The sequence below is a fragment of the Barbus barbus genome (assembly GCF_936440315.1).
Source record: "Barbus barbus genome assembly, chromosome: 15".
NCBI classification, from domain to species: Eukaryota; Metazoa; Chordata; class Actinopteri; order Cypriniformes; family Cyprinidae; genus Barbus; species Barbus barbus.
Window position 1 is genome coordinate 18,309,419 of NC_136743.1, and position 18,748 is coordinate 18,328,166.

The 18,748-nt window shown below is 37.6% G+C and overlaps 1 protein-coding gene across 1 annotated transcript in view; it reads left to right on the plus strand.

The window, feature by feature from the left end:
• LOC306881493 (TGF-beta receptor type-1-like) overlaps positions 1-18,748 on the plus strand; it is a 61,474-nt gene that overhangs the window by 20,331 nt on the left and 22,395 nt on the right. The window contains exons 2-6 of the mRNA XM_079435633.1: positions 7,626-7,859; positions 10,207-10,446; positions 11,053-11,283; positions 13,766-13,933; positions 14,221-14,377. Coding sequence (XP_079291759.1) covers positions 7,626-7,859; positions 10,207-10,446; positions 11,053-11,283; positions 13,766-13,933; positions 14,221-14,377 — 1,030 coding nt within the window. The remainder of the gene's footprint in view (positions 1-7,625; positions 7,860-10,206; positions 10,447-11,052; positions 11,284-13,765; positions 13,934-14,220; positions 14,378-18,748) is intronic.

An 18,748-nucleotide genomic window follows, 5' to 3' on the forward strand; every position in this document is an offset into this window, starting at 1 on the left:
CATCCTGTAAGTTTCAGAACTCAAAACGTTTTCATTAGTCTACAAACAGCTTATATTGAAGCCAGTCTGCCAGAATGACAAGTTGTGGAATGTTCTACTTTATGATTTAATAGTGTTGCTTAACACCAACAATGCCTGCTTCTACATCGCTACTTGTTTAGCCTCGCCCAATTTTCTGACACTTCTGGAGCGCTCTGATGAGGGGGTTATAAACAGAACAGAAAATTTCCTATTCTAAATTATCAAGATCGTGACCCCTTTAAGCCAACCTGACCAACTGAAAAAAACACTCTGAAACCATTGACCAGGCTGAGAGTCCACCTAAGTCCAGCAAACCTTAGGCTGATGATACACGGGGCAACTTTTCGAGCAGTTTTGCTGGGCAACGTTTTTTTTTAGCAATGTTGTTTGTGCGAATGGGTAACAAATTTCTATCGGGATATTTTATATCGGTCGTGGACCCTGTCTCTCACCTGGTTGCCCGTTGACGGCAACATTGCTCAAAAAGTTTAAAATTTTAAAATTTACAATGCTGTGAAAAAAGCAAGGTAAGTGACCGCTTATGTGTCAAAAGATCAATGGAATTTTGCTTTCTCAGTTCATGACCCCTTTAAGCACATTGTGTTTGTTTATGCTTGAGACTTTAATAAAGACAGATGACAATGAGTTTTTATTGACCACAGAGAGTCAGGACCTCGGTTTAACGTCTCATCCGAAAGACAGATTCTTTGATGAATAGAAAGTTCAAAAAGCAGCACTGATTTGAAATAGAAATCTTTTGTAACATTCTAAAAGTCTTTACTGTCTCTTTTGATCAGTTTAATGTATCCTTTCTGAATAATATATATATTTTTTTCAAAAACAAATCTTACTGACCCCAGGCTTTTAAATAACAACAATGCAAGTGTTTGTCAGGTGATCTGGATGCAGTCTGATTCAGATCTGCATGTCTATGTTTTGTTTTGTCTACCATCCTCTGTGTTTCCTGTGCTATTAAAAAAAATCTTATCTTTTCTTTCCAGTCATTCAAAACAGAAACATGTTTGAATTTAGTGTTAAGTGGGCTACTAATGGAAATGCCAGCATACTCGTTTATTACTCATTACATTGGCGAGGCTGTGGTATAGTCTGTGCTGTCTGGACACGCCCACTTCCTTTTATTCCTAGCCTGAAGAATTTCCAGTTTTATCGCAGTGAGTAAGGAGACACCCAGCCATAACATGAGCTCTTCATCTTGTGTTGTCTTGTAGTACATTTGAATAATCATCAATGTTGATCCAATGAACAAAGTGGAAATAGAGCAGACATAATATATTACAAATATAAGACACAATATTAAATATGTTGATAAATTACATACATGGATTATTACACTAATTTTATCAGGCTTCATTGCTGTGGTACATTGAGGTGAGGCAGCTGTATGGGTGGAGGCTCTGAGTGAGTAATGGGATTTTTAAAGGTAACTGAAGGCAATGGGCTCAGCAGTGTGCTGCAACTAGTTGCTAAGCGACAGAAGTAATTGATTCCCTTTTTTTCTGTGGTTGCATTGTAAATATGGAGATGGGCAAAAAAAAACTATTTAATGTCATGGGATTATCAGTAACAAGTTTGGTCGTCCACTGATAAAATATAAATTCATCATTTGTTTTGTACTTCAGGTGTGTGTTGATTAAAACTGAATCAATAATACGTAATGGATTGTATAAAGGTGCCTGCCAATTCCTGTCCATGAATTTGTGTAGAAACTGCAGAGGCCCCATATTGTATTATAGCAATTATTAATGGTAGCATTTGATTAAACCTTTTGAAACTGGTTAGTCAGAAACTCTCATTCACTTACGACTTACGAGTGACTGTGATATATTCTGCATATATTCTGCATATATAATGACCCCAGTGGGCACAGAGTGAGACACTTTGTTCGACTTTCTGCTCATCTCTTCTCTGAGGGAATCATTTAATTGGAACATTGCTGTAAACTCTCTCACCTGTAATCAATTAATGTTGAAGTTAGAAACACGACACACAGGTTCTTTCCAGTTGGGCCAACAAAACTGCTTGTCAGAGGAGGTGCGATTTAAATTTTTATTTTTAATTAGGCGAAACGGCACTTCTTTGTAAGACGTGTGTGTGTGTGCGTGCGTGTGTATTTAAACTTGAAATAAACTATTTTCTTGAGAATGTTTGTTATGTGGCTTGCTGTAGTAAAAATGCCAATGCAACTGTTTCTCTGTCAATACCAGTATCTTCTCAAAACTCAGATTTAAAGAGATTCCTAGTGGAAAATAAATCTACTTAAATGCATTTGCAATACATTTGTTTAATGCTAATTATACCACAAATACATTTTCATATTTATGTAATTAATAGAATGCCCTGTAATCGTACTTTTAGTATACTAAACTGGTATACTTATAATCTGCTAAATTGGAACAACTAATTTTTTACTTAATGCACTTTAATTGTGCGGAAGTAATACAATTAAAGATATACTTAGTATATTTGATTGTGCTAAAGTGGAACTATTGCAAGTACACTTCAGGTACACTTTAAATATTTTGCATTTAAAGACCGATATTATTCAAAGATCACACAATCCTCAGCAAAAGTGACATTAAAACACATTTTAGATTTAATATTAAGAAATGTGCATTGTGCACAAGTAGTACGTCAAATAAAGTTTAATTATAATTTTTATAGCAGTCTCGAGTTATCTGACAGTAAATATGTCAATAGATTTGAACTATACTTAATATGAAATAAATGTATTTTAAATATATTACTTTTGGGATGGTTCAACAAAAAATGTCATGATTTACTCATCTGCATGTTGTTCAAAACATTTTTTCTGTAGAACACAAAAGGAGATATTTTGAAGAATATTCTGGCCACTCCTCTCCAATACAATGAAAGTGAATGAGGACTGAGGCTGTTTAGCTCCAAAATGACCAAAAAAGCACCTGAAAATAATCGTGAAAGTGGCTTGTGCTATTTTAAAAAAGACTGATATGTTCTCAGAATTGCGAGTTTATATCTCAGAATTATAACTTTTTAATTCGCAAGTGCGAGTTTATATCACGCAATTCTGAGAAAATAAAGTCAGCTGTCAGCTGAAAATATTCAGAAGGAACAAATAAATTCCTTGAGAAATATAACTTCCCGCTCATGTCCACTGCAGTCATCATAGCCTTCACATTCTTTCTGATTTGAGTGATCCTTCTATCTAGCTAGCTAAATATGTTTAACATGTGAATTCTTGCTAAATATGCTGTTATATTATGGGTCGTTGGCATGAATTGTACTCGTGAAGGAGCGCTCTTTGAGCGAGTGAAAACCATGAAAAATCCGCTCCTCCTTCCATTCAAAATCACACTGCTCCACTCCGCGCTCCGCTCCGCTCACATACTCTGATTGTGAGTAACTGTTGATGTCATGACAGATTTATTTCAGAACCAGCCGCTATCAAAATAATCTGGCTACGGGCACGGGGCAGATATTATTGACCGTTTTGGCCCACGGGCCGCCTGTTGCCGACCACTGCTTTCGAGTTTCTACGCTCTTTGGATCTTTTCCTATCACTCTTAAATGCCAGCCGTTTTGCTTGCATCCTTCTCACAGTAACTTTCTCGGGTAAATGAAGTGCTGTTGTGAAGCTTCATCTGTTTTTCCATTTCATTAAATTTTGGGATGGTGGTCCAAATACCACTGAAGTATTTTTACTCCTTCCTGCTATTTTTTTCTTTCTAAACACATGTTATTATCTTCATCTTGATACCTGCATCTATGATAATTTAATGTGACATTTTAGCAAGAAAAAGATCAATCTTTAACCAATTAACAAAATTGCACTGTAGTTAAACCTAAAACAGTTTGAGAGCAGTAGTACTTAAGCAGTAGAGAAGAGCAAGATGTTCCTCAATACATTGAGAATGTGACTCTTTGTCATTTACAGGTGGATTTTTATTAACTAAAAAATAATCAGTTGTGATTCCAGTGAGTTCATATACAGTAATATGAGCTTCAGTGCAGTAAACAGGAGCCATTTCAACATCCTCCTGTTGCCCTAGAGACCACATTTATCATAATGGTGAACGTCATATGAAATATACCAATGAGGAATGTACATTCATGCATTCTCATGAATAAAACACAGCAGGAGTCAAAAATGACACTAGATGCTTATACAGTATACAGTCTGTGCAAAGACTTTACCATTGATTTTGAACTGCGTTTGTCCCAGGAGTCAGATGGGTTTTTATCCAGCTCTGCCTCTGCTTTTTATCTACATGGACTTTATTGCCCTGAGTTAAGGAACTTGTCAGTCATTTTAAAGGCATGAAAAATTGCATCAGGAGATAAAGCTGATGAAAGCAACTGTCTGTGGGGAAGTGCACAAGAGGAGGGATGGATGTGATATGTTTGAAGCCAATCTGTAAATGTAATGTTAGTTCTCTGACAGATCTACCATGCTACCATTACTCACACTCAAGTCCAAACAATATCGGAACCCACTGTCTTTTACTATGTGAACAAAAAACAGACATTTTTCCTTAAAAGAAATTCATACAGGTTTGGAACAACATGAGGCTTGGTAAATGATGACCGATTTTTGTTATAATTCTTTTGGGTGAATTAACCATTTAAAGGGTTAGTGTTGATGCTTTCCTTCAGAGCTAAACCATACACTGTCATTTGGTGAGATTTTTTTTTAAATGATCTCCTGTGCTCACAAAGGCTGCATTTATTTGTTACAGTTTTTCTCGATTGCTTAAACACATTTCTTGAAATGATGCCTCTTTTTTTGCGAAACTCTAAACACAAATCCTTAACTTCTAACTCAACTTCCTATATTCAGGTCAAAATGAAGCTCTCCACTCAAAACAACTCACTCTTGCTGAAAAACCAAACTTTGCTCTGAGACATGACACACAAACCCTCAAAAACACACTCTACAACACAGTCTTACACACTGATGAGATTAATTTAAAACAGTACTACAAAAAGCGGTAATAAGTTATGTTGCTTGTGCTGGCTCCCTTTGATCAAGCTGGAACACACACTCTCTTAGACCATCAAGGAAACCAAGGAGGAGCATAGTGTTATAAGGTCCAAGAATGGCATGGTGGTGGAGTTCCCCTCATTGGCTGATGGCCACGCACATACCCATACAGCAAAAATATATATTTCAAAATATGCAAAAAAATTGCAAAAATATATTTATGTAAATATATTTTCTACCAATATATTTTGGCTATATATAAATATATTTTTAAAAGCATTCAAAAAATATATTTTGAGCTCTGTATATTTCAGTCCAAGAAAATGCGTTTTCTTGCCACAGAAATACATTTAGAAATATATTTTGGAATATGATGGTTGAAACTAAATCTATTTACTATTTCAAAAATATATTTCATTGAGCTTCACAACATTTATTTGGCTTTTTTTTTTTTTTTTTTGGCCACAATTTTTATTTATTTAGCTTTTTTTTTTGCCATATGGGCAATTTCTTCCTCCTCTTTCTCTCCGTACTCCTCCTCCTACTCTTCATCTTTTTTCATTTCTTCCTCCACTCCCTTCCTCACCTCCTCTCTGGTGACCTCGACCACTTCCTTCAGGTCTCTCTGGATACATTGTTTCAAACCTGAATGAACTGACTTTGGCCCTTTTATCATCAAAGGTTCTGATTGGTGTGTGACTCCTAGTGTTTCCACTTGGGTACTTGTGTGTTAATTGAGCTCAAACTGTGCTGACTTGAGTGAACAATGTTGAATGCTAGTGCTTTCTAAATGACCACATGGTGTAAGCACTGAGAAATTGTGTGTAGAGTTTCAGTTCACCAAATCTGACTCATGTGTCAAAACAGGGGAATAGTGTTTATAGTTTAGGGAATTGGGTGTGCTTTTTTAAAAATGGCGTTATGGTTTTGAATTTTGATCTGCATCATTATTATAGTCTTAAATGTTACATGATCCTTCAGAAATCATTCTACTATGTGACCCTGGACCAAAAAATCAGTCACCACTGGACCACAGACCACAATTTTTTAAAATTGAGATTTATAAAGCATTTGAATGCTGAACAAATAAGTTTTCCATTTATGGTTTGTTAGGATAGAACAATATTTAGCTGAGATACAACTATCTGGAATCTGAGGGTGCACAAAAATGTAAATATTGAAAGAAATTGCCTTTAAAGTTTTCCAAATTAAATTCTTAGCAATGCATATTACTTATCAAAAAGTAAGTTTAGATATATTTATGGTAGGAAATTTACAAAATATCTTCATGGTCTTTACATGGACTTAATATCCTAAGGATCTTTGGCATAAAAGAAAAATCGATTATTTTGACCCATACAATGTATTGTTGGCTATTGCTATAAATAAACCCGTGCTACTTATGACTGGTTTGGTGGTCCAGGGTCACATATGTTGATTTTTTTGCTAAAAATGTTGAAACAGTTGCACTGCTTAGTATTTTTGTGGAAACTGTAATTTTTTTCTAGAAAGAATATCATTTATTTGAAATAGAAGGGTTTAGTTTGTTGGAATACTGTACATATATATTCTCCCTGGAATAATGTGTTTTCCCCTAAGGAAAACAAGTTTACTGCATCTCTCAGCTTATTTCAGTTCCAGGATGTCTAGGCATCGGAATTCTCACACTGGTTTAATTGAGGCCTGTGGCTGCTTGAGGTTTGGCCGCTGCTGTCTCTGCAGGTTTGTGTCCTTGCATCTCCACAGCACTAGGCTTCAGACGGAGTCTGGGACGGCTTAGCCCGACTGGGAGCTGAGCTGACCGTCTCCTCGTCCTGTGTAACCGGCTAAAGTAAAAAAAAAAAAGTGAAATCGCAATCAACGACCCCTTTAAATGTGCTTTCAAACTTCAGATGTGTAAGCTCCACCATTAGCATTTGTGGATAACTGTAGTGTCTGTACTGGTTTAGCTTTTTGTGTTCTTAGTTGAAAATAGCAAAAATGTTATTTGAAAGTGTTGATAATGGCAATGACAGATTTAATGAAAAACTGCAGTTGGCAGCCTAAAACTATTTGGAACCACATTTTTCTATTTATTATGTTTTATGACGTTGTATTAAGTTTGAAATTCAATGTTTTATTGACATGACAAACAGTGTACAGTGTTATTGAAATATTGAGAGACTACATGAAATATTTATCACAGTGTACAACTGTTTGAGTATATGAGGTGACCAAAGATGCTGGAAAAATTTGTTCACCAGTTCCAGTGTTCCTCTGTTATATTCCTTCACTTCACTTCCGTTCAAATGTTTGGGGTTGATAACATTTGATGTGTTCTTGAAATAAGTCTCTTGTGTATAAAAACAGCATTTATTTGAAATACAAAATCTTTAACAATAATGATCAATTGAATGTGTCTTTGCTGAATAAAAGTATGTTTTTCTTTAAAAAAATCAATGGTAGTATACATCTTAATCTTAAATTCTTTATGACGAAGATAAGAAGTTCATGTTGTTGTTTGTGTATTTTTTTATTATGTGAATAGGTGAATCCATTTAGGACACTTCCTATGCAATTTAACAAGCTGACTATTTAAATGTGTCCTAACCTAGAGTCTCTTTGTGTCTCTTTTCTGAATCAGGATTGCTGTGTTATTGTGAGCGATGTGTAAATCAGACATGCAACACAACTGGCCTGTGTTTTGCTGTCATTACAAAGTCTGCCGGACAGTTCGTGACACAGGAGAGTCAGTGCTTTCAGCAGGAAGACCTTTACCCACGGGACAGGCCTTTCCAGTGCGCCCCCTCCAACAACGGCAAGCATCCGTACTGCTGCGACACACACATGTGCAACAAGAACCCAAAGGTCAACCCAGGTGAGAGAACGATATGATCTTCAAAGATTGTGTCTCTATAACTTCATTCTTGGATTATATATGATCAGCTGTGTCCAGTTGCATTAATTCTTCAGATATTAAAAGCAGGAAATGTGTCGTATCAGTTATATCCATTACTTCTGCATTCTGAATCTTGCATTCGATGATGACACACACAAACCAGGATGAAGACGAGGGAGCTGACTTTGAGAGAAAAGCAAACAAAAGAAAAGAGGAAGTCAGTTAGAGCTCTAGCAAAAACAAAGGGCATGGAGAAATCAAGAGTTTGGAAACCACCAGCAGCACCAGCAACCAACAACGACCTGATTGGCTGAGAAAACAACAGTAGTTGATGACAGACAAATCATAAAAGCTGTGAAAATGAATCCTAAAAGACATGTCTGTAAAATCACCAACAACTTCCAGAAAGCTGGGGTGATGCTCTGACAATCTACTGTCCTCAGGAGACTTTGACACAGAATTTCAGATGCTACACAGCAAGATGCAAACCTCTGACCAGCACCAAAAATAGAAAGGCAAGATTAGCGTTTGCAAAAAAGCACAAAGGTGAGTCAGAAGAGTTTTGGAACTAAGGAAGATGAACCTTTATCTAAGTGATGGGAAAGCAAAAATGTGGAGGAAAAAAAGGGAACAGCAATGATCCCAAGCATACAGCCTCATCTGTAAAGCATGGTGGAGGTGGTGTCATGGCATGGTCATGCATGGCTGCCTCTGGAACAGACCCTCTCAACTTTACTGATGACTTAATGTATGATGACAGTAGCAGAATGAATTTGGAAGGGTATAAAACCATCTTGCCTACCAATATTCAAGAAAATGCCACCAGATTCATTGGGAAGTGCTTCATATTGCATCAGGACAATGACCCAAAACACCCTGCCAGTTCAGTCAAGGAATTTATAAGGGCAAAGAAATGGAAAGTCTTAGATTGCCCAAGTCAATCTCCAGATTTAATTCCGATTGAACATGAATTTCACCAGCTGGAGAGGAGAGTAAAGGCAGAAACTCCCCAAAACAAGCAACAATTGGAATTGGCTGCATTAAAGGCTGAGAAAAGTATTTCAAAGGATGAGACCAAGAGTCTGGTGATGTCTATGGGTCACAGACTCACTGCTGTGATTGTGCGCAAGGGATCTGCAACTAAATAATAGCTTTTAATCTTTTATATCATGCCTTATGTTCAACTGTCCCAATACTTATGCTCACATCAATTAGTGGGATGAACTCTAAAAGTGCTGTTCTTTTTATTTGGTAAAACATATATGTGTTGAAACGGCTAATAATAAAATGTGACATTCTGTAGTTTTGTCTCATATTCATCTTTTAATCATATTTGCAAATGTCTTGACTCCACAGCCAACAGAGCAATTTTGTCTTTACTCTTTCAATACTTATGGAGGGCACTGTAGCTGTTATGCTCTCCACTTGCCGGTGATGCTAGAGACATAAGTGCTTGGCTCTTTCAAGCCAGCTCTGTTGCTTAATTTTCATTAGTTTGAGTCATATGTTTCGATTAAAAGAAATTGTGATTTAAAACGATGATGTAACCTGCAATAGTGCGCCAGAGATTAATTTTTAATGCATTTATTCATCATGTATTTATTGTTACTGAATATCCGTCAGTATTGGACATTTTATGGAAAAAGTGGTATATTATGCTTTATTAACCAAAATCTATTGACCAAACTCCTCTATTACTGTGTGAGGTTTTTTTTTTTTTTTTGCCCAAACACTTTTTTTTATAGAGGATTACAAATGGATTATTTATTCTATTTATCTTCAATACTGTATACCATAAAGGATGAACAAAACAAACTGGAAAGATAGCGGTAGTTTAGATAGCAGCTTTCTTAAAATGTTTACTCTTCTAAACTTGACTGAAAGTCAAAAATGACTTTCAGAGTCTCAATCTCTTGTGGTGCCTATTAAAATTTAGCAAGGTCGATTTTTGTTTGCTTTTGGTGTATTGGCTAGAATATGGTTTCAGTGTGACCAATGCTCTAGTGTGAGTAATAGCTTTTATTACAAAGTAATTATTTGTTGTATGAGTGTGTTTACAGCAATAGTTCTCAAAATGTTTGACTCTAAAGCCTCTCTTTGTTTGCTAGAATATTTGAAGGCCCTCCTGTCTAAGTTGATATCTATGTCTGGTACTTCTGGTATTTTTATTAAAAACTAAAATATGTAAATTTTCTTCTTTTGTTGTTTTTTGTCTTCTAAATTGTAATGAGTATAACTACATTTAAATAATGTTTATTGACCCCCTGATTGGGAACCACTAGTTTACAGTCTAAAAAACCATGTGTTTTGCTTCTTCCTGTTTCAGAGTTGCCTGAATCTGAACCCCAGTCTCTGAGTCCCATAGCATTGGCCGCAGTGATTGCCATACCCATCTGCGTTCTGAGCTTCATGCTGGTGCTGCTCTTCTACATGTGCCATAATCGCTCTATCATCCACCATCGTGTGCCAAGTGAGGAAGACCCCACTATGGACCACCCCTTCCTCGCTGACGGCACCAAGCTGAAGGACCTCATCTATGACATGACCACTTCTGGATCAGGCTCAGGTATTTTACAGATCATACTATTATTAACTTGTTGTTGTTTTTCCTGTCTGCTTTCTAAAAGTCTAGCTGTACCATTTTTTATGTCACTTACTCCTCAAAGATTCTCATCAAATCACCAAATTCCCTGGTAATTTCATGCATTTGTAGGTTGTTTTTGTTGTAATACCCATCTTAAACCCCAAAGTATGCTCAAGCCAATTTAATTTTCCATAACTTTGTTTTCAAAGCCCCTTGGGAACAATTGAGGATGTGTAAATTGACAGTTTAATGCTTTCCGTGTGTTATGAGCCTCATGCCAAGCTGGAATCACAGCAGGCTTTATCTTTAGTACAGGATTTTAGTCCAGAAGCTCTCATGATTGCATCCAAGACAAGAAACACTGTACGTGTGGAATATTTATTTTTTAGCTTCTGGATGACTGTCATGATTTCATATCAAACATTGTGTATAGTATATGTCAAGGGTTCAAGGTTTGGCTGGTTTGCATGGCTCTGTTATCCCCTGCTGGCAAATGCTGTAATTACACCATTATGAGGACAAAAAGCATCTTTTTCCTTTGTCAGCCTAAAATGGACTTCCCTGACTGCTGTTTCTTGTCTTCAATAGGTTTGCCGCTGCTAGTACAGAGGACCATTGCCAGGACCATAATCCTCCAGGAGAGCATAGGGAAGGGCCGTTTTGGAGAGGTGTGGAGGGGCCGCTGGCGTGGAGAGGAGGTGGCAGTGAAGATCTTCTCCTCCAGAGAGGAGCGCTCTTGGTTCCGTGAGGCGGAAATATACCAGACTGTCATGCTTCGTCATGAGAACATTCTGGGCTTTATTGCTGCAGACAACAAAGGTCAGACATCAATGAAAGCAGTTCAGTTCCATTAAGTTGAATCTCTTTTGCTTTCCAGCGTATGTGTGTTTATGTGGGTAGTGTTTCACATTTCTGTTTGTGGCATCAACAGTCAATTCTATATATACAGTGTTTTACAGTTAGGGTTCTAGAGGGATATTAGAGAATTTGAAAAATTGTTATTTCCTGGCCTGAAAAAGTTGTAGAAATAATTATAATAACATTTTAAAAATCATGGGAAATTTTCTATCAAATGATTGTAATGGTTTTCAATTATTATTATTATTTTAGGTTTTCTAGGTATTTTTAAAGAAATGTTCTATTTCTTCTCGGCTCTAAAATATTTAATTGACTAGACATTGCTTTTTGTGAATTCCTGTGTGGAGTAGAAGTACACAGGTCAGCGCAGTAACATCTGTCTTTCAGTTGAAGGCAATCTGTATCATTCAGTGTGTGATAATTGAAAGCCAAATCATCTCTAAAGCCGCATTCAGATCTTGTTTTTTTTTTCTTTTTGAAATACTATTGCATGCTATTGTTTAAAAATATAAACTACAAGGATACGGTACGTGAGAATTCACCCCAGTGATCTTAATTGCTTGTTAAACTGGAAAAAGTCACTGAAATGTATTGGTCAAATGGACTGGGAATCTTATACATTAGTGTTAGACTTCCTGTTTAGCCAATTAAAGTGATAGTTCACCCAAAAATGAAAATTCTGTCAACATTTACCCACCGTTAAGTTGTTCCAAACCTGTATGAGTTCAGAACAAAAAAAAAACTGTTTGGGAATCAAACAGTTGACGGTACCCATTGACTTGTATAGTATAGAGGGAAAAAAATACAATGGAAGTCAGGGGCTACTGTCATGATTGCAATAACACGAGGGTGCGTAAATGATGAAAGAAATTTCATTTTTGGATGAACTGTCCATTTATCAGTGGTGGCTGTGTCCATTCACAAATCTTCTGATAGTTTTGTCAATAGATTAATAAGCACTGTCTGTTTTCAATTACTTTTGGTAGTTTTTTAGTAAATATTCTGTAAAAAGTTTAAAGGTGCCATAGAATGCATTGATACAATATTTTAAATTGTTCTCTGATATCTACATAGAAGGTATGTGGCTTAGGTAAGGGCAAAAAATCTCCAGAAACGATTTTACATGTGTATTTACAACCCTAGGATTTCTCCCTAGAATGAAACGGTCTGTTATTGGCTTATTTGGCAGGGTAATGAATAATAATGAGCTCTGCTCTGATTGGCTGTTTCACAGTGTTGCTCATTTCAGTAGCTCACACAGCAGGAAGGAAACACAGGGAGGAAAATATATATTTAAATACTTTCTCTCGCAGTTATATCGTCGGGTAATTATACTGTATATAAAATGCGGCATCAGGGAGCCGCTATTAATACGCGGGGCATTGAAACTACTTTTGAACGATCTGTCGATCGTGTTATAATTTTACTTTCAAGATCCGCGATCACATGTACTCTGTTTATACTATGGAGCGGCAGTACTTACCACTCATTTTACAAGATCAGATGCTTGTCAGTGGTGCTCAGGATCTGTAAATCATTCGCCATCATCCTCAGTCACCTCTCCTTCCTCTGTTTATGTGGTACGTGAAATCTTATGTACTGCAATGTAACAGGTTACCGGTAGCAAGGAGCTAACCATGTCCCTTTAGTGGTTCACATTATTTTAGTAGAACGCATTATTTGCTTTCCGTGCCTTTCTGAATACAGACACCAACCAATCCCTGCACATCACACCCCCTGCACAGCCTGGAACATAACATTTATTTCCATGATCTGCCATTTTCGCTGTTGTCCTCGCTTGTTTATTTACATTACCTGCAGAACTTCTGATGATTTGTCTGTGTAGGTTCGGCTGGCGGCTGGCCGAACAAGGGCGGGTTTATGCAAATGTTGAGGGCGTAGTGATCCAGACTGTTACGTCACAGTCGGTGTTATGTTCTGATTCACCTGTTTTTCAGTGGTCTTTTTTATTCACGAGATTTACATAAGAAGGGGGAAACTATGGTGTTTGAGGCTCACGGTATGTCATTTCCATGTACAGAACTGTTATTATTTAACTATTCCAAGGTAAATACAATTTTCCATTCTATGGCACCTTTAATCAAATTTGTAACAATATACAAATCAGACATCATCAACCCTGCTTGGCAGATTTTGTCATTGGCATCATCTATTAAAAACAATATCACTATTTCCAGTTACACTTTTTTAGTGTGTCTTAGATTTTGTCTAATTATTTGTCTCAACATGCAGTATTGAGCTCAATAAAGCCACTCAAAAAAGCATTTAGCAAAATTCTTGAAAATATTTTTCTAGAAATGAAACTGAAAAGCTGCCAGATGTTGATATATTTAGAAGTTTAAAGCACAGCTACGGTTCAGAAAATGCGTATTATCTCTCAAAGTGTAGAGCATTCAGTGGTTTCTCTCTCTGTGCATCTCAGATAACGGCACGTGGACTCAGCTGTGGCTGGTTTCTGATTACCATGAGCACGGCTCGCTCTTTGACTACCTGAACAGGTACACGGTCACAGTAGAGGGCATGATCAAGCTGTCTCTCTCCACCGCCAGTGGTCTGGCTCATCTACATATGGAGATTGTGGGCACTCAGGGTGAGTCACAATACACAGATCACTTTTCTTTTATCCTTTCTGAAACACAGCCATATTTACATGAAAATGCACAGATTTTCATAGAAATAAGCTGCTTTATGCAGTGTAACACAAGTTCCCACAAAACATAATCGTGATGTTTTATATGCAGTCAAGTAGATGAAAATAAAGCGAATAAGTGTATAACTAAATGTATTGCTGTTAAAGAAAACTCAAGATGAAAGAGACAGCCTTCAATTGATTTGAAGTCGTGTTTCATGCTGTACTGTGTCGTGTCCAATCCTCAGGTAAGCCTGCAATTGCCCATCGTGATCTGAAATCCAAAAACATCTTAGTGAAGAAGAATGGTACCTGCTGCATCGCTGACCTTGGATTGGCCGTGCGCCACGACTCAGCCACAGACACAATTGATATTGCACCCAACCACAGAGTGGGCACTAAAAGGTCAGTAATTCATCACTCAGCACCATTCACAGTGACATATGTCTAGATCCAGTCGACAGACATGCACTCTCCCACATTTGTATTCCAATGCACAGCAATACGGCTCCTAACTGGAGTGTTTGCTTGAGCTGAGGGCTTTGTGTGCCTGTGAATATTAGTGTTGTGAAACACCCAGTAATTCTAGCTTGTGTGAGATATAATGCAAGTTGTTTCGTAAGATAGCACTTAGCACCTGTTTGTTGTAATTTAGTGACATCACTCTCACACCTTCTTTCCTGTCTACTCTGTATTGTTCTGTGAAGTAGAGGGTAAAAATGCCCAGAAATAAAAAAGAAGTGACATAACAACAAGCACCTTTTTTGCCCTTTACCCACTCACAGCCAAATAGAAGCTTTTGTAGACAGGTCAGTGACATGCCATTTTCTTGGCCGATTCCGATTTTTTTGGAAGTGTGACCTGCCGATACCGATTTTTGTCGATTCCGATTTTCTTTCTAAGAACTATAATTGACAGCATATATAAACAAAAATCGATACAAATTTCAATTTACATAATAAAAGAAATTATTAAACATTACAATTTCCCCAATCTGGACTAAGTTACAGATTTTCTCTCACTTAACTCTCAAAATAAAGTGCTCTGTGACTGCAAAGAGGAAGAAATAGCTTAAACTTAAAACTTAAAATGAGTTGCTGTAATTTCCCACTATGTTTATAAATGGTAATTTGTCCCCCCTAACCTTATTAAATGTGTCATCTTTCACATCAAATTCTTACTTTGTTTAAATTAATTCAGTTAGCATAATAAGAAACTGTAGAGTTGTTACTATTCAAATTAAAGTAGTATTAAGAAACTTTATCTTTCCACTGCTGAGGAAACAGAAGCTGCATCTGAAGTGGCATTAGATGCATTTACACAGACAGTTTGATGAAGCTGAGGTGCCATAAATGCACTGCAAAATTTCCAATGCATAAATAATTTTATAAGTTTAATGTTTATTTTTTTAAAGACATACAAATAAAAGTTGAAAAAATGCAATGATACTTTTAAATATGACTAAACCTCCCGTAGGTGGCGGCAAATGTCTGTTTTAATGAGTGAGTCATTTATTCGTTCATTCAACCTATTCATTCAAACAGCTGATTTATTCAGAAACGAGGCAAGTGACTGTCCTTATGAATGGGCCACTGAATCATTGACTCACTCGATTCGTTCATAAACGTGGATTCATACTGTGCAAGCCTCATCTGGCACGACATAAATATACCAGGGATATAAATATACCATACCAGGGATAGGGGGAGTTCTCTGGGTTCGGGCTTTATTAGAGGTCTTCTCGGGTCCTAAAATCTGTACTCGACCCGAATCGACCCGAGTCAATTTTTACCCGAACCCAACTTGCATAAATCTTTTTTTTTTAAGGATAAACCCGACCCGAGATAGGCCCGATGAAATTAGACCCGAGTCCAACCCGACCGCATTTATTTTCGAACCCGAATGACGCATTGACGTGTGCACAGCCTGCAGCCCCGCATCGGAAACAACACCAAGTCTCTCCTGTGCAGAAATTATTAACAAATTATTTTTGATTTTGGTTAGTTTTTAAAAAAGAAGTGAGTGGATTTTCCTGATGGATCTCATACTGTATCTATAAGATTGATTTCTGAGGTTACAAACATATGTTCCTTTTTTACGCTCATTTCTCAAAAATTAACTTTACATGAACGCACAAGTAGGCTACGCATCTGGGAAAGTTTAAAAGAATTTGGGTCTAATCGGGTCCATTTGGGAAAAGCACATTTATTTTAATTACCCGAGACCCGAGGCTGCTAATACCGAACCTGACCCGTGTCCGAGGCACTCGTAGACATTTTGGATCCGAACCCGTTCGGGTCTCGGGTCGGACCTCGGGTTTTCAGATCCAAGTGGACCCTTGAAGACCTCAAGGCTATATTCCAGGCTCGGAGCCCTCCCCCAGGACAGCACGCCATAATTTGCTTACTATTTGCTCAATCAGATTATATGTAAGGGTGTGTATGTAACTTATGAAAATGTATTTAAAAGCTTTTTTACACACACACACTTACACACGTTCTGTATATGTGGTAGGGCTGTCAGCGTTAACGTGTTAATGCATGCGATTAATTCAAAAGTCCTTAACGCATTAAAATAATTTAACGCAAATAACGCATAATTACTTAACCACAATTTCTATTGTAAACCTTTTACCCGATTTCACTTTTCTGTTTAAGATCAGTTAATTTTAAGCTCTTAAACTCTAGGAATGTTTTCAGTCCAATGATCCAGTAATTGAATGCATTCAAACAGTCAGTTCAAAACAGCGCTAATGTAAAGAAACCCAGGCTGATTTTAGTGATTTGATTTTAAATTAAAAATTTATTCAGTATTTTGTGTGCTTTGTTTGCATACATTTATCAATTATATGGACTCCTTATATCATTTGGTACTTTGGTGTCCTTTTGGAGTTCCCAAGTGTCCTTTTTTGGAAAGACATCAAAATTTATCTTGAGAAAAGTTTGCAGAAAATACAGTTTTGTGAGAATAACTCTTGAGTCGTTTGATTTACTTTGCTGGAGGTAGCAAATAATGACAAAATTAATGTTAAACAAGATAAATGTTGTCATTTAGTCATTTAGCAGACGCTTTTATCCAAAGCGACTTACAAATGAGGACAACCGAAGCAATAAATTGTAGTATTAAAACAACTAAAACAGATCCAAAACTAAAAGCTAAAACTTTATAAATACTTATATACACATTTTAAAAAAATAAAGAAATTAAATAAAAATGACAAATGCATACAACAAAATTTAAAAACTTAACATTTAAATGAAAACAAAAAATAAAGCTAAAAACAATTCAAAATATTAAAGAACAGTATAATAATGATTCTAACATACACTCTAAAAAAATGGTGCTATATACCATAGAACTAAAAGTGGTTCTTTGACTCGTAATCATAGGGAAACCACTTTTGGTGCTGTATAGCACCAAATCTTGGTACTTCAGTGGTTCTTCAACGGTTCTTTGGCATGGCTGAGGGGCTATATATCACCGCTACAATATACAGAACCTGTTAAGCCCCTGTATGGTTCTTCAGTGGTTCTTTGGGGTGATTAAGGTGCTACATAGCACCACTGCCGTACAAAGAACCTGTTAAGCCCCTTTAACCCCCTTTCCACCAGCTGGAACCAGGTGCTAGTTCAGAGCCAGTGCTATAGCCGGTTTTTAGTTGGTTCGACTGGCGAGCCCTTTAAGAACCGGTTGCTTTTCCACAGGCTAGAGAGCCAATACAGAGCCAGGTCTTACGTCACAATACGTTTCATGTTTCGGTTCACTAGCGCGGCACAATAGGCTTGTTCGAGGTGCATCAGCGCCACGCAGACCGATCGATCGGCATAAAACACGCTAAAGCACCGCGAGAGCAATCCAAAAGCATAAAGAGCAGTCTGCTTTCCAGTCGCTCCCGCAGCACCCCGATGCCTCGCACCGACTGGTCCGTACAGCGCCAATCCATCCCGAACAAGCCTAAACAAACTATCAACAATGGCGGACGTTGCGTTGCTATTGATGTTCATGGATTTGCGAATCTACATTGGTATCCAAACACGGCGAATCAAACGTGTTCGCGTTTAGCTGCTATTTCAAATATGCCGGTCCAAAGTTTCTGTTGTCTTGTTGGTCAATGTAACCCCGCCCCCAGCCCCTGATGCAAGCAGTTCTTCCTTCTTGCCCAGCAATGTATTGGTGCTACTTACGAACCGCTTTTCCTGGTTCGGAGCTGGTGCTTTGGGTGTCGAAAAACAAAGAACAAGTTTGAAACTACGCTCTGGCTCCGAACCAGCACTGGAACTGCCTTGGTGGAAAAGGGGTATATGAGCCAAAGAACCACTGTTTTTGCTGTTTAGCACCATTTTTGTTGAAGAAATACAATGCAATATAGCACCTCTTATGGTACTACATAGCACCATTTGACAAAAGTGCTGTATAGCACCTTTAAAGATATGGTGCTATATAGCACCAAAAGTGGTTCCCCTATGATTACGAGCCAAGAACCACTTTTAGTGAAAGTGAAGTGACATTCAGCCAAGTATGGTGACCCATACTCGGAATTCGTGCTCTGCATTTAACCCATCCAACGTGCACACACACAGCAGTGAACACACACACACTGTGAACACACACCCGGAGCAGTGGGCAGCCATTTATGCTGCGGCGCCCGGGGAGCAGTTGGGGGTTCGGTGCCTTGCTCAAGGGCACCTCAGTCGTGGTATTGAGGGTGGAGAGAGCACTGGACATTTTAGTGCTATATAGCACCATTTTTTTCAAAAAACAACTACATATGTGTCA